Source organism: Tursiops truncatus, chromosome 1 (assembly GCF_011762595.2).
Source record: "Tursiops truncatus isolate mTurTru1 chromosome 1, mTurTru1.mat.Y, whole genome shotgun sequence".
Lineage (NCBI taxonomy): Eukaryota > Metazoa > Chordata > Mammalia > Artiodactyla > Delphinidae > Tursiops > Tursiops truncatus.
Window position 1 is genome coordinate 57,698,435 of NC_047034.1, and position 22,658 is coordinate 57,721,092.

The 22,658-nt window shown below is 38.3% G+C and overlaps 1 protein-coding gene and 1 non-coding gene across 15 annotated transcripts in view; one reads left to right on the plus strand and one right to left on the minus strand.

Moving 5' to 3' along the window:
* The window catches only part of PRRC2C (proline rich coiled-coil 2C), a 99,107-nt gene that overhangs the window by 30,780 nt on the left and 45,669 nt on the right, over nt 1-22,658 (minus strand). For 13 of the 14 annotated variants that reach the window (XM_033855194.2, XM_019952517.3, XM_019952514.3 and 10 more), the window contains exons 12-20: nt 21,464-22,097; nt 14,995-15,164; nt 14,290-14,539; nt 13,057-13,267; nt 9,592-11,844; nt 7,150-7,358; nt 2,681-2,835; nt 813-1,626; nt 308-393 (exon numbers count right to left, since the gene is read on the minus strand). In XM_033855194.2, coding sequence (XP_033711085.1) covers nt 308-393; nt 813-1,626; nt 2,681-2,835; nt 7,150-7,358; nt 9,592-11,844; nt 13,057-13,267; nt 14,290-14,539; nt 14,995-15,164; nt 21,464-22,097 — 4,782 coding nt within the window. The remainder of the gene's footprint in view (nt 1-307; nt 394-812; nt 1,627-2,680; nt 2,836-7,149; nt 7,359-9,591; nt 11,845-13,056; nt 13,268-14,289; nt 14,540-14,994; nt 15,165-21,463; nt 22,098-22,658) is intronic. The other variant, XM_019952513.3, reaches the window with a different exon arrangement.
* On the plus strand, nt 9,436-9,508 carry TRNAE-UUC (transfer RNA glutamic acid (anticodon UUC)). Its single transcript has one exon. It is a non-coding gene; the product is annotated as a tRNA-Glu (tRNA).

The window sequence follows — 22,658 nt, forward strand, 5'->3', positions numbered from 1 at the left end:
AATTGCACTTATACTCTCTGTGTCACAAAGCTAGAACTTTTAAAATGTTAACCTTAATATGTCTAAAGGTGAGAAGCAGCTTATAACTGTTGAGATTCAGTAGCATTAACATCACTTGGGAACTTATAAGAAATGTACTCAGGCCTTAGCCCAGAACTAATGAATCAGAAACTCTGGGCATGGGTCCCAGCAATCTACTTTAATAAGCTCTCCAGGTGATTCTGATGCATGCCAAAGTTTGAAAAACTGTTTTAAGGAAACTCTGCCACACTAACCCCACAAAAGCCATTATTAAGTCTGTTCCTACCTCTGATGAAGTAGCTGATCCAAATGATGTTAGGGGCTTATTCCATGCACTGACTGAAGGTGGCTGCGGTGGACTAATGGGACCTACTGAGAAGGAGAAGCCACAGGAAATATGACCATTAAAATTTAGAGGCTAATAATCTTTAATCCATTTAACCCTTTCTTTTAATGGTAGCTAGATAATAAAACAATGACTTTTCACATGGTATATAATACTTAAAGAGATTCTTGCATACCAAAATAAATATAATCTCCTCCAAAACATTGTACCATTGTTTTATCAACACAAAGTTGTGTCCATAAAATATGGCTGTTAAAAATATAACACACTTGTCTTAGAAACAAAGGTGTTAAGAAAGGAAGCTAAGAAAAGATTACTGTTACTGCTTCCTACTGACAAAAAAGAAATGCCTAGGAAAAAACATACTGAGTATATAAATAAAATTGAAAACAAACCCCCAATTCCCATGCCATATCCCACCCCTCACTTCCTGTTGCACACTTACATTTCTTAGAGATGTCATTCAACACAGCTGGTGGGGCCACCTTGTTATCCCATAATTCAGTTGTAAGAGTGCCATGTGACTGTGGGGTCTGGATGGGTTTTCCTGTGGCTACATAATCTGTGCCATTAGGTGTCTGAGCTGAAGGCAGTCTAATTGAAGGAGGTGGCTGTTTTGAAGACTGTGTTGTAGTCTGTAGTGGACTCTGGACTGGTTTGTGAGTCTGTCCCTGAGTCTGAGCTGGGGCAGTAGGGGCTGGGACTGAGACTTGGACTAGGGCAGGGGTTGGGGCTGGGATTGAGGCAGGGACAGTCGGGGCTGAGGTGGGGGCAGCTGGGGCTGAGGTGGCTGGAGGTGGAGCTGAAGCTGGTGATAGAGCTGAAGCAAGGATAGGAATTGAGGCTGAGGCAAGGATGGGGACAGAGGCTGGGGTGGAAGCAGAGGCAAGGATTGGGGTTGGAGCTGGAGCTGGAGAAGAGGCTGTGGCTGTAGTTGAGGTGGAGGCTGGAACTGGAGCTGAGGCTGAGGCTAAGGTTGGGAGTGGAGCTGAGGTGGAGGTAAAGACTGGGACTGCAGATGGGGCTGGAACTGGAGCCGAGGGTGATGCTAAAACTGGAGCTGGGGTTGAGGCTGCAACTGGAGCTGAGGTTGTGGCTGAACCTGGAGCTGAGGCTGAACCTGGACCTGGAGCTGAGGCTAGAGCCAAAGCTGGAAGCTGTGCTTGCTGGGTTCCCGTAGCCTGTTTTTTGGCAAATCTTGGCGGGAGCTTAGAAGTCTGACTTCTTCCTTTTTCATTTGCATTCTTTTTATTCCAGACCTTAAAAAATTTGCAGGAATCATTTGTCAGTAACACAGCTGAAAGTAATAGTTCATACACAGACATTCCAACAAAGCTATCTACTGCTAATTTAGCTCCTTTACTTTACAAAATAGCTACTTGATAGAATAAAAACATCAAGGTTGCCAATGAGATTTTAAATTACAAGATGCTATAGGGGAAAAAAGACAAATATGTATTATATATTCTTGACATACAGGTCCACAATCTCTTTTCCACTATTCTGAAGTTAAAGAAATTAAGGAAATTCGCACTAAATTCATTTGGCAGCAAAATCTGACCCCACCTGACAAAAAATTACTGACTTCACTCAACTCATGTTTGCCACAGAAGCATTAATCCTGGGAGTGTTGCTAGGTATTATGCTATATAAAACACACACCAATGTATCTTCCTAAACAATAATAACAAATAAATGACTTCTGAAAATATCTAGTCCCAAGAATTATATCCAATTAAACTCAATATTACCAACCACATAGGATTTTTACAGTGTTTCCTGCTTTTAAGCCTCTCACCTGTTAGGGCTCTTTATCGGTATGACCTATGTGCTCTATTTATTTTTATCCTCTGTCAGCATTTAGTAAAATGGGTGTTGGGTTGATCTAAAGGAAATAATGTATCGTGATTCATACTATGTATTTCAAAGAACTAATTTAGATTACAACAGAAACTTGTATAGGTCAAGAATCTGCACGTTATTAGAGATCATGGCAGCTGTATTCATTAAGTTTCCAAGATGATTTAAAATTAACCCTAACTCTGCAATGAAGTATGATGGGGCAAATAAGATATATTTTGAAATAAAGTAAAGATGGTCTTCTCTAAGGCAAATGGTGAGCTAGTGATTACATTCTACTTAAAATTTACCTCATTCTGGTTAAAAAGTTTAAAGTTGTGAAAAATCAGGTCATTCTCAAAACTTGAATAATAACTGCAGCCCTGACCTTATAGGTGGATAGAAACCTTGACCATTTCCTAGTATATTTTGGGCAACAATCTAAATAACTAGTAACAAATTGAAACGCTATACCTGAATGATTTGTTCTTCCTTCTTTCGGCGTTCTTCATCCTGTAAACGTTTCTGTTGTTTTTTGGATACAACTTCAGTAAAACCATCATCATTCAAATTTGACTGGGGGTCTTCAACTACTGTTACTTCAGGATGGTCATCAATTATAACAACACCTACAGATATACAAAAAGATTTAAAATGATATTTTTTTGCAACTGAAAAGATAAATAGAAATGTTTAGTTCAGTAGTGATTAAAAAATAAAAGATATGGCAAAGATCTAGTTCTCATAACTCATAGTATATAAGTCATTTCCCACACCATAAAATGGCCATTTAGCAGCAAAATTTGAAAAGATTTCATAGATATATGAAAAAATTTCATAAACAGGTTAAAAGTCCTGAGACTATCTACTTTGAATGATATATTATACATCCTTTTTTCTTAAGCAATATAGTGGTAGCGCCTTGTTTTTTAAAATAAAAATCAAGGGCTTCCCTGGTGGCACAGTGGTTAAGAATCCGCCTGCCAATGCAGGGGACACAGGTTCGAGACCTGGTTCGGGAAGATCCCACATGCCGTGGAGCAACAAAACCTGTGCTCCACAACTACTGAGCCTGCGCTCTAGAGCCCGTGAGCCACAGCTACTGAAGCCCGGGCGCCTAGAGCCCGTGCTCCGCAACAAGACAAACCACCGCAATGGGAAGCCCACACACCACAACAAAGAGTAGCCCCCGCTCTCCGTAACTAGAGAAAGCCCGCATGCAGCAACGAAGACCCAACGCAACCAAAAATAAATAAATTTATAAAAAAAAAAAAAAGAAAGAAAAATCAAAATTGTCTTATCGTAGTCAAATCACTTAAACTCTACCTCTCCCAGCCTCAAGATGTGTGCTGTGCTATTAAAGATCTACATAGTACTTTATCTCATTTGCATCTAACCATTCTAAGAGGTGGGTATTACTATTGTTTCCCCTTTTCAAAGGATGTATGTAATAAGCTCTGAGAGGCTGATGTGCTAACAACGCGGTGTTGAACAACTAAGCTGGTCTTATAATTCTTAATGCCTCTAGTTTACGTAGACTATTGTCTATAATGTGGAGCTGTTAAAAACCATGAAATACATGTTAAAGTTCCATGTGAATGTAAAGTGGCATAGATGTACATACATCATAATAACCCAGTGGAAGAATAATTCAAGATATACTTTCAACTCATTCTCTAACAATTATTCTGGCTATCTTGTTAAATTATTCTAGGGCTTCCCTGGTGGCGCAGTGGTTGAGAGTCCGCCTGCCGATGCGGGGGACACGGGTTCGTGCCCCGGTCCGGGAGGATCCCACATGCCGCGGAGTGGCTGGGCCCGTGAGCCATGGCCGCTGAGCCTGCGCGTCCGGAGCCTGTGCACCGCGACGGGAGAGGCCAAAACGGTGAGAGGCCCCCCGTACAGCAAAAAAAAAAAAAAAAAAAAATTCTATATTCCAGTGAGTATAAGAAATCTAGATCCATTAACTAATATTTAGAAGAAAAATAAAAATAGTCCAGGTGATGTGATTTTGGGTTGTACGCATAATGTTTGCACAATAAATGTAAGAAAAGGGTGAGGCAATTCAAATAAATTATTTTAATTTTGCAAATATAAATATATAATATGTTCTGATCGGGAAACACATAATAAAAATAGATACTCGCTGGGCTTCCCTGGTGGCGCAGTGGTTGAGAGTCTGCCTGCCAATGCAGGGGACATGGGTTCGTGCCCTGGTCCGGGAGGATCCCACATGCCGCGGAGCGGCTGGGCCCGTGGGCCGTGGCTGCTAAGCCTGTGTGTCCGGAGCCTGTGCTCCGCAGTGGGAGAGGCCACAGCAGTGAGAGGCCCACATAACGCAAAAAAAAAAAAAAAAAAAAGATACTCGCTTGGGAATGATACATATACAATTCAGAATGGTGATAACTTGCGGGGCCTGGCAAGAGAATATGACCATGGAGTGGATCATAGAGAATCTACTGGCAAACAGTTCCTTTTAAATAGCTAAAAATTTGCATTTATAGAAACACTGACAGGGAAACAAAAAATAAATACTAAGACTGGCTTTCACTCTTTATAAACCTATTACTGTTACTGTTTTTCTAATAAAAGTTTAATTTCAAAGGAAAAAGCCAATTGATTCTGATTTATCTATGACGCTTCTACTTGTGTTCTAAATCCTTTAAGAAATTAACTGTGTATAACACAACACTGTAAAGCAATTATACTCCAATAAAGATGTCAAAAGAAAAACAAAGAAATTAACTGTGTAAAATGGAGCATATGCTCATCTCAATGCAAGGTTTTAGTCCAACATTTCTAAGGATGTCATGCACTCCAGTATTTCAGACTTGTGAAGAGACCTCTTCATAATTCTAAATTCATCTCGGTTTTTCACTTAAACTAAAAAGTGTGTGTGTTTAAAGCTCATCTTCATAGTCATGTCATCACTCATTATTATTATTTTTTTTTGCGGTACGCGGGCCTCTCATTTGTGGCCTCTCCCGCTGTGGGGCACAGGCTCCAGACGTGCAGGCTCAGCAGCCATGGCTCACGGGCCTAGCCGCTCCGCGGCATGTGGGATCCTCCCGGACCAGGGCACGAATCCGTGTCCCCTGCATCGGCAGGCGGACTCCCAACCACTGCGCCACCAGGGAAGCCCCATCACTCATTATTTTAATTTTCTTGCCTAAGGGCTCCGTTAGAAACCTTTTGAATAGTTCACTCAATTACATGAAGCATTTACGGACATGTGAACAATACTTTGTTCTCAACACCCTGTTCTTGCCTGGTGCTTTGCAACGTTTTGGGCTAATGGGACATTATTAGGAAGACCATTTTTAGGAAATTATAGAACATTTTTAGGAAAAGAACCTAAAGATGACTCTTAAAATTAACTTCAACAAGTTAAAACTAATAGCTCAATTTCCATTATCAATTCAGAAATAATTTGACTTCTTACCTTTTTATATTGTGTTAATCCAATAATATAATACTTTGCAAAATTTCTACTCCAGAAGTTGTTTGGAAAAAGAGAAACTAGTAAACAAATATTTGAGAAGTCTGCCATGTTCTGTGGACTTTTGTAATCTTCACTTGTCATTTTCCAAATGTAGTGTTTAGATGGATGTTAATCTCTTCTCATGGACCACAATAAGATTAGCATCCAAGCTTCCTATGGATTTACTTTAATCGCTCTCTCTAAATCAGAACTTTCCAACTTTAGCAGTATTAACATTTTGCGCTAGCTGTCCTGTGCAGGGTAGGATGTTTAGCAGCATTCCTGGCCTATACCCACTAAGATGTCAGCAGCATCCGGCCACCAGTTTTGACACAAAAAATATCTCCAGAGATTGCCAAATGCAGAACCATCCCTGTTAAGAACCACAGTTCTAAAAATTCTTAAAACGCGCAATTAAGATAAGTTTATTTCTTTCCCATGTGAATCCTAAAATGGTAGTCTAGAATTAGCTCTCAAAAGTTTGCGTGCATTGGAATCACCTGGAGAACTTGTTAAAACACAGATTGCTTCACACTCCAAGAGTTTCTAATACAGCAGGTCTGGGGTAGGGCCCAAGATTCTGTATTTCTCACAAATTTCCAAGTGATGTTGATGGTCTGAGGACCACGCTTTGAGAACCGCTGGTCTAGAAATAATAATGCCAAAGTCCTGGGCCCAAATCAAATTTAGTATGTATAAATAAGTATTAACTAGATGAAAGAAAACTCTCATCTACATCTCTAATACTGATATAACAAAAGTACCTAACCCAAGTTTCCCATTACTACTATCTGGTCTTAACTTAGTAAATCTCTCAATCTTATTCAGTATTTCCAGCTTAAGTCTCATCTGAATGAATGGCAAATAGCACCTTTTTACATGTATCAATATAAGTGTCTACTCATAGAGATTCCTTGTTAACTTCTTCATCAAATATCTCCTTCTTGCTGTGTTGTCCTTCATATTTGATATCCTATCACTCTGTGGCTTTCTGAAAGCATTTATCCATAGCAACACTACCTCCCATCCTATTATTTATTCTCTATTCATCGTATCTTAGATGCCAATTTTATCAAGGTCATAACTCACTGAGGTTAATATTTCTTTCCTTTCAGACACAGAATATGTACAGATATAACTAAGCACCTTCACATTTGGTTTTCTGTGCTTCCCCACACCTGTCTAGCAAGGTAGCGTGGTTAATTTCCTCCTTTTTTTTTTTTTTAAAGAAGAACAGTGAAACTCTGTGGATTATCTTTAACAAGAATTTTATCAAGCACTCAAGCCTATGCTAAAAGCTGGTGTTATTTCAGTTAAAGCTATATCGGTGATTCATAACCAGTCTCTATCTCTACCTTGAAGTCCAACTCTTTCTTTTTTGATGACTTCTTTATTTACAGTATCTATTTAAATGTAACAAATAGATAAACAGATAGATATATAAAAGGGACCTGAGACGCACTTGCATAGTTGTTGAGATCAAACTGTGATAGTGCATCCACTTTCTCTTTGGGTTTTTTAGGGCCTGGTTTGGGCTCTTCTCTTTTTTTCCCAGTAGAATCTTTGGAGTTCTTTTGTCCTGTACCATTAGGGGCTCCTTCCTGGTGGTGTGCAGAGCTGCCATTGACAGGATCAGCACCAGCTGTGCCTGCCGACTGGTCATCAAATGGCCTACAAAATAATAATTTGAGATTTTATTACTACCTCTACATATCCGAACAAAAGAAAAATGCTCTTAGTGGCAGTTTCTAAAGTTCAATCTAAGAAGAAATAACAGTGGGATAGAAGACCCTAACTCTAAAACCAACAAGCTTTAGTGACTTTGGTTGGGTACAACTTCACTAAGATGGAGCTTCCCAGTAAAGGAGATAAGACAAGCTCCTTAGGATTCTTTCCAGCAATTAAATTCTAAAATTCTAATTATCCTCTGAAGGTTCTTATCGTGTCTATTCTTACTGTGTCTATCATGTGATAAATGAGCTATCAACATTGTTTACAGCAGAAAATTTCTGTGATCCAAGCTAGTCCAAAGTATTCACTAGTGGATCTTCTCCACAAGAGGGCAGCATATGAAAATGTCTTTTTAAAGAATTCTATGCTTATACTACAAGTATGTTTTTTTTTAAAAGTTCAATCAGATTTATATACATGTAAACATTTTAAAAACCAGTTTTAATATGGAAACGATTCACGTCACAAAACCAAAGGTATTTCTACAGGGTTTTTTTTTTACCTAACAGATTCTTTTCTTGGGTTCATTTTATAAAAACTTCATGAAAATACACCATGAAAAATGGCCTTACCAATTCATTTCCAGCTCAGTCTATAGTATTACTCAAGATAAAAGCTTAACAAGAGGCTGACAAAAAGCATGACCTCAAACAGGTGAAGAACGAATTCATTTCTTCTAAATGGGACTCTTGCAAAACATTCATTTCACTACAGCCAGTAACTGCTATTTCTGCAGGTTCAAAGTTGTTATCATCTACATAGCACAAAAGTCTTGCTAAGTAGTTGAGATCTACAGTGCACACAAATCTGATCAATTTTTCCCTTGAGTATTATTACTTGAAATTCTAATAGTTTGGTTACAGTCAACAACTATTGATACGTTGTTATTTTAACTTATATGTTATCCTATTCTTTTGACTTTTAAAGGGAGATTTAAATTCTGTGTTAAGCAGGTACTCAAACACAACTGGTAGTATTATTTCCCTGGAACTTCGTCTAAATTATCAGAAAGCAAAAATATTTTCGCTGACTGGTATAGTAATCTGAAATGCTAAGTGTCAGTAACTAACCAATGCAGATTAAGATACTTTGCCTGAATAAATTTCCTACCAGCTCAGGCTGCAAATCTGGGAATTGGTTTTAAAAAAAAAAGAACAAACGGGCAGGCCATAATAATAGTTGCTTACTATATACCAGGTGTTACATTAAGTGTTTCACAAATATCATGTCACTAAATCTTCACACATTTTTATAAGTACTATTACTTTCTCCCCCTTTTACTGGTGAGGAAGCAGAGTTTATACCACTAGTAAATACCAGAGTCTAGATTTTAAACTAGGAATAACGCTACTTTATAATGTTTCCCAATACTAAACATAATAATAATAATTTACTATAACCAACATTTTAATATTTAAAAAAACAGACCAAGTTTAGCATAGCTGAGAAAAATTCTTTTAAAAACACCACCAATGACATGGTATTTATGTTACTGGTGGCCTTGGTGGTTGGGCAGGACTTTGCTTTCTAGGCCTCTCTCTAAGCTGGATCATTTATTGTAGGTTTGCAACTTGAGTGAGGAATATAATTTATCCTTAACTTTCAACATTCACTCTCTAGAAACCAGTACAGAGTGACTGTATATGGTTACAACATATTAATTTAAGTCCCAGAGGACACCTGTGAGCACCAGTTTTCCAAAGAGAAACCAAGAAAGAAAGGCAGGCTGCTCATCATCAGTAAGATGATTTACCAAATGGAAGACACTGTATAGGTCCTGCCCTAGGTGTGTAGATTTTCCCAAACCTACAAATTCCTAACAGGACTCTTTTGGGAAATGTAACGTAACAACAGGCAGACTCCTGAGACACACTAACCTCTTTCTCAAGCACCCTTACACTTTTAGAATAGAAAAAAATTCTAGAAGAATGTCTTGGCCCTCTATAGACTAGTTCCTTTGCACAGTTCAACCAAGAAGTATACTTTTAGCTTCGCTAAAGGTACAAAACTAGGGAATTCCCTGGTGGTCCAGTGGTTAGGACTCTGTGCTTTCACTGCCGAGGGCCCAGGTTCAATCCCTGGTCAGGGAACTAAGATCCCACAAGCCGCATGGCGGCCAAAAAAAAAAAAAGAGAAGTTGCGTAAGTAATTATATCTAACACAAAATACTCACCCTCGTTTTCCACTTTTTGATGGTGGGCCACTTCTTCTTTCATTCCTAGGACCTGAGAAATTCCTTCCGGATTTGGGTGGACCATTGTTGCCACGCCGATTCTGGCGATCTATGCCAGGTCTCTGACTAGAAAAACTTCTCTTTGCTATTTCCCTTTTTGGAGGTAAAACATTCTCTCCAGCCTTCACAACCACTTGTGCATTCAAATCAGCATTTTTTTTTTCATCCCTTTCACGCCTCTCATTGAAATCACTGCTTTCAGAAGCTGTTTCCCATTCTTCATTTGCCTGATCTGAAGAGTTCTGATTAGATAAGTCTGGTGTCTTATTCCCAGAAACATCCCCAGCAGTATTAACTGGTTCTTGAACCACATTACTAACTGTGCCATTTGTGGGCACTGCCACCTCACTGGTTTTTGAAGCAGCCTCCCTCTCTCTTAGCCGTCTAAATCGGGGAGGTTTATCTTGCCTCGGTGGTCGGGTAGGACGCTGCCTTCGGGGCCTCTCTCTAGCTGGGTCAAATTTTCGCTCAAATTTTGGAGGCCGTTTATCTGCTGGCATAGGAATAAACTGCTCATGTCTTCTTGGTGGCTCTCCATCATCTGGTTTAGGAGCTTCTGCCTGCCTTGGGTTCCACTGATTGTCCCGATAAGCAGGTCTTCGTAAAGTGGAAGGGCGTGACGGGCGACCTCCAGGATCCCTTCCACCACGTCTGAATGTTCCCCCTCTGCCTCGCCTTGTAGGCTCTCCTTTAGGAAGGAAGCCTGGTTTAGATTTATCATCATCCCTTACAAAAGGTTTTTCTAGAGGTCTACTATCTATTCGGACATGATTTTCAGGCTTGAAAGAAGATGGAGGCTTTACAGGTTTTTTGTTTTCAGACCGTTCCTCTCTTTTGGGAAGTTTACCTTTGCTTAAACTATCCTTGTCACTTGCACTTTCATGAATTTCACTGTCCGTGTCAGTCTCTGAACCTCGCTGTCTTCTTCTTTTGGGAACTACTTCAAAATCAGAGCTCTCACTTCGTGTTTCACTTTCTTCTCGCTGTCTGAGGGGCCCTGGGGGCACATGCTCTGCTCGTGGCTTACTGTCTCTATACTGAGGATAGTCTCGAGTGTGTCCTCTACCACCCCGGCCACGCCCTCCATAAGAGCCTCTATAGCTTCGCCCCCTGGAGTAATATTCACCTCGGCCTCGACCTCTGTACCCTTGATCTGGAAACCAATCTCTATCTCTAGCTTCTTTCCAATAGGCCCTAGGGGGTAAAGCTGATTCTTTCTTAGCAGTTGGTCTTAAATCTGGTCGAGACCTCTCTGTAACAAGGTCTTTGCTGATGACTTTCTCAGGTTGCTTTTCTTCCTTGACTGTTGGTGCTGGGACAGTTTGCTGGTTTACAGTTTTAGCTGCAGGCTCTACCTCAACACTACTTACAGGTTCCAAAGGCTTCTCAGTATCCTGAGGTGGCTTTTGCACCAAAGTTGAAGGTGAAGTTTCTACTGAAGGAAATTTCTCTGGTTCTGGTTGAGGTGGCAGTGGAACCGACTGTGGCTGAAGCGGTGTTACAGGTGGTGGGGGTGGAGGAAGAGGCTCTTTCTTTTCTGTCTTTTCAGGTTTTGCCATTTTTTCGGTGACCTTTTCTCCCTTTTCTCCTTCTTTCTCCTTCCTTTGCTCTCGTTCTTCTTTCATATCTCTAAGTATAGGTTTTTTAATAGGACCTGATCTTCTCACAGGCCTATCATTACCTTCTTCTCTTCTGTTGGAGCTAGGCCTTGGGCCCCAACGAGTTTCCGATTTAGATTTATACAGTTTTTCAGGTTTTGGTCCTTCAGAAGATCGTATAAAGCCCTCTTTTTTTGGTTTTTCCTCTGACCTTTCTGCTGGTTCTTTTGAATCAATGCATCTGCTAGTTACTTTAGGAATGCTTGCAGATGGCTCATTTCTCTGCTCCTCTGATTTTTGAGTATGGTTAGATCCATGGGAAACACTTCTTTTCCGGGCAGGCTGACTTTCTCCAGCTGAAATTCGCTCTTCTTGAGTGGATACAGTCTTTTGATCAGGTACATCAAAACAAGCAGGCTGATTATTTGTGTCAGTATGATGAGGTCTAATGTCTTCCACTGATCTGCTTAAAAACTTCTGTACTTCTGTCTCACTTGATTCTCTGACAAAGTCTGCTTTTGGATGAGCCTCTAACTGACTATGTTCTACTGGATAAGCAGCAGTTATCTGTTCCTGATCCAATGGGGCTTCAGGCCTATGATAAGGAGAATTCAAAGAAATAACAGCCATCAAGGCAAAAATCTTTCTCACAGGTACATGTACAGCAAAATAACCCCTCTAATTTAAAAAGAAAAAAATGGATTCTAATCATAAAGAGCTTTATATGTCTCTATAAAAAGTTTAGTGCAACATTATTCATAATAGCCAACAGATAGAAACAACCTAAATGCCTACCGACAGATGAATGGCTTAAGAAAATGTGGTAAATGCATACAATAGAATGTTGTTTAGTATTAAAAAAAGAAAGAAAATCCTGCTATATGCTATGTCATGGATGAGGACATTACACTAAGTGAAATAAACCAGTCACAGAAGGACAAATGCTGCATGATTCCACTTATATATACTATATAATGTAATCAAACTCATCCACACAGAAGGCGATTGCCAGGGACTAAGAGGAAGGCGGAAATGAGTATGATTAAATGGGTAAAAAATTTCAGTTGTGCAAGATTAAAAAGTTCTAGAGATCTGTTGTACAACATTATGCTTATACTACACACTTAAAATTCTGATAGGAGGGCAGATATGCTATGTTTCTACCCCCACAATTAAAAACAAATGAAGCTCATTCCTTAAGAGGAAGTTTAGACCATGCTGATGTGAATTTTTAAGACCGAAACTAGTCATTTCCACTTATAACGAGAGTGCACTAGAGTAGGTCCATCTTTCCCACTGAATCAGAATTTTAAAACACCATAACATACTCCTTAAAAGGGCAGAAGTTCTAACTTCATGGTTATAAACTGTTAGAGATCACCAATTGTCTGACACTTCATAGTAACTCTGTAAATTAGTGTTTGTCCTCAACTCAGCCTTAGAAAACTTCCATAAGATATCGATAATTAAATGTCTACCATATTTCTCGTTAGTGGAAGAACTACATCCACACTTTAGCCACATTACATGTCAAGTACTTAATCAACAGCAGAATCTTGCCAATTTTAACATCTACCACTGAATTTCAGCATTTAACTAAGTGTACAGAACTACGTTACAAAATGCCCTAATCAATACAGAAATGCCAGAAAAAGGAAAATACGTCCTAGAATGAAATAAGGCATACTAAAATGGGAGAAAATCAGATCGGTGGCTCAGTCCTAAATCAGAAAGATCTTCAGAGAGACTACACAGTTTTCGTTTCCCCACAATATTCTATTGGTCTACTAATAATTTTAATAATTACCTTATATCCTCAGGTTCTTCTGTTGCCTTGGGAGTGGTGGCCTGCTGAGGCTCAGTATGAGGATAGGGATCTGACCCCCACATCATACGAGGCTCAGAAAGGGAAATTGCATGATCTCTTGCAGAGCGAGCTATATGCTCAAATGACTCAGAGCTGCTCGGTGACCCTTCCATCTGGTCTCTTCTCATTAATGGCTTAGGAGGCATCATTCCTATACAAAAGATCAGAAAAAGATTGGGGGGTGGGGGTAGGAGAACGAAGGAAACAAAATCATTATAGACGTAGAATCTACATTATTACTTAATTACTATTTGGACATTCTATATTTAAACCAAAGAAATACTTTTGGCAAGTAAAACTGATTAATTCAAAAAAATAATCAGTGAAAATTATATTGAGTTTTTCTGTGAATGAGATTTTTACCGTTGCTTTTAAATAGATTTAAAAATTGAGGTAGCAAAGCAAGCAAAACCATAAGAACAGCCTATTTTACTTTAAAGGAAAGAAAAGATAATGCCTATAAAAATCAGATAACAAGCACCGTGACTCTACGCATGTTAAACATTATGACAATTACACCAAGTGACAAATTTTCAGAAAAACATTTTCTATAGAAAATCCCATTAATCTAGTTTAGTTGATCAATATGCTATAAATTATGCCTCTTAAATTTAAAATTTTCAGTGTAAATTTTAAAATAAAGATGTGATTCTTGATCATATTTTTGTCACCTCTAAATTTTCCTCTAGACTGTCTTGGTACTGGATTATCTGGATTTATTCTGATAAAGACTGCTATTTTATTTGTTTTTAGCTAAACTATTAGGAAATCCAAGTGTTAGGCTGGCAAATGACAGAGAAAATTGAAAAGCTGTAATATATAATATATGGACAAAATTCAAATGCTGAAACACCTGAAAGAATAAAAACAATGTAGCGAATAACAGATATTATAACTAAGATAGCAATTTTCCACCTGAAAATTTTAAAATAGTATTTGCAAGAGAGAAAATATATTTTCTCTTTGGTCTTACCACACTGTTGGTACAGTACCTGGCATTTAACTACTCTGTGCTGAGAGAAGACACATAATTTTATGATTAAAAAGTCCTACTTAAGTTCTGACTAGATTATAACTCTCAAAGGAATTAGGACTAAAAACGTGGGGAAAATGAAAAACTTTGAACTTGCAAAACTGCAAGTGAGCCATGAGACAATGCCAACTTAAACTTACCAGGATGAATGGGTGGAATATCCATAGCAGGTCTACCTGATATCATTCGCGGATCCATGTATGACTGCATCATGAGCCACCTTGGATCAAAACCCATAGAAGCCAAATGCTGAGGGTGAGGCTGCATGGCCTGGTAAAGAGGTCTGTGTGGTGGTGGAGGGACAGCACCACTGGATGGCTGTGAAGGAACCGTTTGTGGAAGTACACCTTGCTGCTGCTGCTGCTGCCACTGCTGCTGTTTCATCTGTTCCTAAAAAAAGCAGGACCCTACATCTGAGACTTTAGTTCCATGTGATAAATTAATACAATCAATCAGAAAACAGGCTTTTTTGAAACCTTGAGGGAAAAGAATTCCAAACACATTTGACAGTGAGAGGTGGCAAGACAAAAGAACAAAGAATAAGTTATGACATTTTGCCTTACACGTGACTTAAGCAACTAATCACTCATTAATTATACTGCAGAAACCACTTCCTAGAACGGAAGATGGTTTCTATAAATGAGGCAGATGGAAAAAAGGAACGACACAGAAGTTTCACAGTAAAGCCCTTATCAACAAACTTTTACTAATTTAAAAGGAGGAAATTTTTCAGGGAAAATTTGTATGCTTTGTGTATTTTGAGTTTTATGTCAAATTATTTCTTATACTACTGAACAATAAACCTTTTTAATCACACATACAAGATAAAATGTTTTTATTGTTACCTGCTGCCGCTGGAATCGTGGTGGTAAAGACTTCTGAAACTGTTTAAAATAGCCAGATAATATAGCAGGCCGAGGCTGAGACCCTGACTCTGGTTCTGTTTCATGTGCTGCTTGTGTGGTCTCTTTTTCACTGTGATTGTTATCTTGTCTACTGAAAACTGGGTCATCCTCTGCCCAAAGAAAAGGTGAAAGATTATTATACTCATCAACGACACTTGACAAATACATGTTGTTTGTACTGGAGTGAAATAATTAGATTGATATATTTAAAAAGTTAACAAGGAAGAAAGCATCCTTACTCTAAAACACTTTTGTATTTTAATATTGGTAACCATCAATGAGGTAACATTAGATTAACAAAACCCTAGACCTTCTCAAAGCTGGATTCTTAAGACAAATCACATGCCCAAATGCTTTACCATACAAATGTCTGTATTTGATATTTTGTGATAATAAACCATTTCAAATACTACCTATTTTGCACTGTTTCACTAAATATTAACACTACTGTCAAAATTTACTTGGGGTCCTCTAGGACTTAGGTGAAAACATAAATGGCCTATAAATACTTAAAATAGAACATACTGGTTTACTTAAAAATTTTTTTGATCAGGGGATGTTATCTATAAAGAAAACTAATGAATCTAAGTCTGATGACAACAGTGATCACCAGCTATCTTCAAATATATAAATCATTATTCTGTGATATATCTGAAGATAGATGGTGATCACTCTGTTGTCATCAGAGTTTAAAATCATTATTTTATGTAAAGGGTATCAATTATGATACACGAGAAGGAGAATCACACACATCCCCCACACACAAAAAATGTTCTCATCCCAAAGAAAACCAGAGCCATATATACATTCTAGAGAATGCTATTTGTCACAACTACAAAGCCATGCATACTATAAATTCTTTTCTCAGATAATTAGGGGTGGATTTTAATGGGAAAGTTAATGTAATGCCAATGGTAAAACGATGCAGTAAAGAATCACAAATCACATTTTGTCTGTATTACATTCAATATTAAAAATGCTAAAAAAATAAAATATTAGCGAGAAAAGAGAGCCAAGTAGGTGCAACATTTAAAAATGAAATGGGTACATCTCATGATAAACCCAGCTGAAATTAAACTGCCATCAGAAGACATATAAAATGTGAATGAAAATAAACGTGTCACTAAATAACGATTATTAAAAACAAAAGCATAATTAATTAAGTATATATAGTGGCTGCTGATGGTTAAATTAATTAATCAGGGTCATTACATGTATTCACTGGCAGAACTAGGACTAAAATGCATTTCCTTATTTCTAATCCATGGTCCTTTCTCATTAACTGTGAATGAGATTCCCTAAGGTTGTTCTCTTTCAGAATTCATCAATTTTAAAGTATACAAATGTTTTTCATTTCTGTGGTGAGAAATTTTACTTTACCTTTTTTGAGTGTTTTGAGCAAAGTGCTTAAGATATATAATAAAAGCCCATTATCAATATCAACTTATCTCTAGACTGCTTAATATAAAAATTTGTGAAATCTGGTAACTAAACAAATAATCCACATGGGCTGTATCTTATTTTTTTTAAAAATTTGAGATAAAACACTCTTACTCTTTTTATAGTTACATTAAGGACCAAGTTTGAAGGTAACCCAGAATATAGATAAAAACTTAAAGCAAAACTTTAAACAGCTTTATAACTTCAAGCAGCAGGGTCTTATAGAAAGAGCATTGGTTTTGAGGTAAAAAAAATTTCAGTATTTCCGTAACAGAAAATATACTGAAATAAAACTATTTCTATTTTAAATCACTGTTAACTCAAGCTATTCATTAAGACTGAATTTTACAGCAAGTTTGGAGCAAAGTTTTATTAATTAGAGTTTATAAGCTAAGTTGGGAAAGAACAAAAAAGCTGATTATAGCTAACAAAGGCTTTGGGTTTTTTTGGGCAGCGCTGTGTGGCTTGCAGGACCTTAGTTCCCCAGTCAGGGGTTGAACCCATGCCCCCTGAGGTAGAAGCGCAGAGTCTTAACCACTGGACTGCCAGGAAAGTCCAGCAAAGGCTCTTTTCAAAAAGCATAATTACTGTCTGGTAAGCTTATAAATGACCTGTGGAAGCTTTTCTATTCCCACTGGTAGAAAAACAAATATGAAATTATGAACAGAGTACAGTCATTTAATTATGACAATCCAAAATTCCCATTAACCTCTATTCAACTTAAGTTTTAGAGGTATTAACACATGTGAACAAATGAGATTTTATTTAGTAGTTAAATGTCTTGGAATCAGAAAAGAGTAGAAGAATCAGCATCTCCTAACTATGAAGCTAATACAATTTTGCAGACAAAATAGAATTAAAGGTCATCTAACTATATGGTATCTACAATAAACTCACTTTAGATCCAAATATGTAAATAAATTGAAAATGAAAAGATGGACAAAGATAGTCCATGGAAACAGTAACCAAAAGAGAGCAGGGTGGCTACACTAACATGAGACAAAATTGACTTTATTTATTTTTTATTTTTTTTGTGGTACGCGGGCCTCTCACTGTTGTGGTCTCTCCCGTTGCGGAGCACAGGCTCCCGACGTGCAGGCTCAGCGGCCATGGCTCACGGGCCCAGCCGCTCCACGGCATGTGGGATCTTCCTGGACCGGGGCACGAACCCGCGTCCCCTGCATCGGCAGGCGGACTCTCAACCACTGCGCCACCAGGGAAGCCCCAAAATTGACTTTAAATCAAAGAAGTTTTACAAGAGATAAAGAAAGTCATTAAATACTAATAAAAGGTTCAATACTGCAAGATACAACAATTATAAAACACTTATACACCTAGTAACAGACCATCAAAACGTATGAAGCAAAATACTGACAGAATTAAGGGGATAAATAGTTGCACATTAATAGTCAGAGGCTTCGGTCTTCCCTGGTGGTTCAGTGGTTAAGAATCCATCTGCCAGTGCAGGGGACACAGCTTCGAGCCCTGGTCCAGGAAGATCCCGCATGCTGCAGAGCAACTAAGCCCATGTGTCACAACTACTGAGCCTGCGCTCTAGAGCCCGTGAAGCACAACTACTGAGCCCATGTGCCTAGAGCCTGTGCTCCACAACAAGAGAAGCCATCACAGTGAGAAGCCTGCGCACTGCAACGAAGAGTACCCACAAGCTTGCTGCAACTAGAGAAAGCCCGTGTGCAGCAACGAAGACCCAACGCAACCAAAAATAAACAAACAAACAAATTTATATATATAAAAAAATAGTGGCTTCAACATTCCAATCCCAATAATGGCTAAAATAGCCACACAGAAGATAAATAAGGAAAGAGGACTTAATAAACCAACTAGATCCAACAGACATATACAGAACACTCTATCCCAAAACAGCATACACATTTTTCTTGAGGGACATTTCCAAGACAGATCACATTAGGCCACAAATCATCTCTCAAGAGTTAAAAAGATAGACATCACATAAAATATTTTCTCTAACCACAATGGAATGAAGTTAGAAATCACCAGAAGTAAACCTGAACAATTCACAAATCTGTGGAAATTAAACAATACACTCTTTAACAGCCAAAAGATCAAAAAAGAAAGTGCAAGGGAAATTGGAAAATACCTATGAGATGAATGAAAACAAAAGCACAACATACCAAAACTTCTGGGATGCAGCAAAAGCAAAGCAAAGAGGGAAATTTATAGCTATAAATGCTTACATTAAAAAACAGGAAAGCTCTCAAATCAGTAACCTAGAGTTATGACTTAAGGAACGAGAATAAGAAGAACAAACTAAACCCAAGGTTACTAGGAGGAAATAAAAATCACAGCAGAGATCAAGAAAATAAGAGAATAGAAAAACAGAGAAAAATCAATGAAAACAAAAGTTAGCTCGTTGACAAGATCAACAAAATTGACAAATCTTTAGCTGGGGTGGGGAGGGGGTGAACTAAGGAAAAAAGGAGACTCAAGTTACTAAAATTAGAAGTGAAAATGGGGACAATACTACCAATTCTACAGAAATAAAAAGGATTATGAGAGAATTATGGACAATTGTACACCAACAAACTGGATAACCTAGATGAAATGTACAAATTCCTAAAAACAAAAAATCTACCAAGACTAAGTCACAAAGAAATAGAAAATGTGAATAGACTTTTAACTAGTAAGGAGACTAACTTGGTAATCAAAATTCTCACGACAAAGAAAAGCCCTGGACCTGATGGCTTCACTGGCGAATTCCACCAAACATTTAAACAAATAACATCAATTATTCTCAAACTTTTCCAAAAAACTGAAGAGGAGGGAACACTTCCTAACTCATTTATAAGGCCAGCATCACCTTGATACCAAAGCCAAACAAGAACACTACAAGAAAACTACAGACAAATATCTTATGAACACTGATGCAAAAATTCTCGACACAATACTAGAAAACAGAATTTAGCAGTATACTGAAAGTGTTATACACCGTTTACCAAGTGGGATATATTCCTGGGATGCAAGGATGGTTTAACATACAAAAATCGATCAATATATTATACGCTGACAGAATGAAGGGAAAATAACACATGATCATCACAATTAACACAGAAAAGGATTCAACGAAATTCAACACATTTTTATGATAAAAATACTCAAACTAGGAACAGAAGGAAACTACCTCAACAGAATAAAATCCACTTATGAGAAACCCACAGCTAATACCACACTCAATGTTGACAGACAAAGCTTTTTTTGTAGGATGAGGAACAAGACAAGGGTGCCTCCTTTTGCCACTTTTATTCAACTTAGTACTGGATAATTTTGAGGGATTCAACACTGCAGTGGAGGAAGTAACTGCAGATGTGGTGGAAACAAGAGAACTAGAATTAGAAGTGGAGCCTGAGATATGGTGGAATTGCTGCAATATTACAATAAAACTTGAATGGATAAGGAGCTGCTTCCAATAGATGAGCAAAGAAAGTGCTTTCTTGAGATGGAATCTACTCCTAGTGAAGATGCTGTGAAGCCTGTTGAAATGACAACCAAGGATTTAGAACATTATTACATAAACTTAGTTGGTGAAGCACTGGCAGGGTTTGAGAGGATTGACTCCAATTTTGAAAGAAGATCTACTGTGGATAAATGCTATCAAACAGAACGGACGTTACAAAGAAATCATTTGTGGAAGGAAGAGTCAATCGATGTAGCAAACTTCACTGTTGTCTTATTTTAAGACATTGCCACAGCACCCCCACCTCAGCACCCTGATCAGTCAGCAGCCATCAACACTGAGGCAAGACCCTCCCTCACCCCCACAGCAAAAAGATCATGGCTCACTGAAGGCTCATTGATGGTTAGCATTTTTAGCAATAAAGTATTTTTAAGTTAAGGTATGTACATACAGCATATATGTATTTTTAGACAGAATGCTACTGCACACTTAATAGTCTATAGAATAGTGTAAACATAACTTTTATATGCACTGGGAAACCAAAAAATTCATGTGACTTGCTTTATTGCCATATCTGCTTTATTGCAATGGTCTGGTACCTAACCTGCAACATCTCTGAGGTATGCCTGTGCTCAAAATAAATGAAAGCAAGGTCTCAAAGAGATATCTGTACACTCACAGTCACATCAGTGTTATTTAAAATAGGTAAAACATGGAATCAACCCAAGTGTCCATCAACAGATTAGGTAAGCAAAATGTGGTGTGTGTGTGTATTTATATGATGATTAGTAGCCTTAAAAAGGAAGGAAATTCTGTAATATGCTACAATGGACGAAACTTAAGGACATTATGCTAAGCAAAAAAAGCCAGTTACAAAATGACAAATACTGTATGATTCCACTTACGTGAGGTACTGAGAATAGTCAAACTTACACAGAAAGAAAGCAGAATCACCATCCAGGGAGGGGCTGGGGAGAGTTACTGTTTAATGGATACAGAATTTCAATTTAAGAAGATGAAAAGAGGGGCCTCCCTGGTGGCGCAGTGGTTGAGAGTCCGCCTGCCGATGCAGGGGACGTGGGTTCGTGCCCCGGTCCAGGAAGATCCCACATGCCATGGAGCGGCTGGGCCCGTGAGCCATGGCCGCTAAGCCTGCGCGTCTGGAGCCTGTGCTCCGCAACAGGAGAGGCCACAACAGTGAGAGGCCCGTGTACCGCAAAAAAAAAAAAAAAAAAGATGAAAAGAGTTCGGGAGATGGATGGTAGTGATGGTTCATTATGAATGTTTTTAATACCACTGAACTGTACACCTAAAAATGGTTAAGATGCTAAACTTTATGTTACATGTATTTTATCATAATAAAAAAAATTACAGAAAAAAACATTTTAAAGTATCCAATAAAATTCAACCTTATCCAAAAAACACTAATCACTTTTATTCGGATTACATATTTTAAAAATACAAAAATATCCAATATCCACATGTAACATGAAGCCTTTTGTAAAGCTTATATAAAGACAAACAAGACTGTCATACCTTTGTTACAGCTGTTTTCACTTTCTGGTTTTTCTACCATAGGCTCTAAAGTAGGTTCTTTGTGTTCAATTTTTTCCTCCACCTTCTCCCTTTCTTTCTTCTCCAACTCACATTCCTTTTCCTGTTCTTTCATCTTCTGCAGTTCTTTTTCCTTTTCTTGCTGCCGTTCTAGTTCTTTCTCTTTTTCTTGCTTTCTTTCCTTCTCCATTTCTCTCTGTATTTCCTGCTCTCGCTCCAGTTCTTTTTCCTTCTCCTGTTGCCTTTCCCTTTCTTTTTCCCGCTCCTTCTCTCGCTCCCATTCTTGTTCTTTTTCAAGTTCTTTCTCACGTTCCCGTTCCTTTTCTCGTTCTTTTTCTCGCTCCCTTTCTCGAATTTCCTCTGGAGAGGGTTGTTTGTCCACTATACCAAGCTTTTCGTCTAATCGTTTAAGCTTCTCTGCACATGCTGCTTTCCTTTGCTCTTCCATTCTTCGCTCTTCCTCTTCACGCCGTTTACGAGCACGTTCCACTGCTGCAGAAAGTTCTGACTGTTGTCTTCTTCTTTGCTTCCATATTTCATCTTCATCCGGAACCTGTTGCTTAGGGGGGAAAGGGCCTGGTCTTCCAGGTACTGCCTGTCGGTCTGGAGGAGGATGCTGAAACATTAAGATAAATTATCAGATGAGTATGACAACAAAGGATATATCACAGACACGGAGCAGGAGCAAAATTCTCCAGTGTGTCAGAAATTTTCCTGAAAAACATACACGTTAAAATGTAAACAAGTAACAATGTGGGGAAAATAGTAAATCTAGTTAATTTTCGAGAATAATTAATCCAGCCATCTAATAAATATTTACTGAGAGTGTACCTATTTACTGTGCCAGACATTACTGCTCACTCAGTATTTGTTGAATAAAATTAGAAATTGCCACAACATGAATTTCAAAATCTATATTTAGAGACAAAGGAAATTTAGAATGTGAGTGCTTTAGCAGGAACTTCCAGAGATGGAATGCCTAAAGAGGGAGAAAAGAAGTCCATAAAGATGCAACATGGCACCACATGAGCCCTGAGAAGGTTGAGATACAGTTACAAGGAAAGAGCACACAGTCAAAGATGCTAAGTAAAGGACATGGAGACATTGCTGCTGCTGACATGCCAAAGGAGAGGAAATTCCTAAAAAGCAGCTTGGGTAGAGAGAATTCTATCTTTAA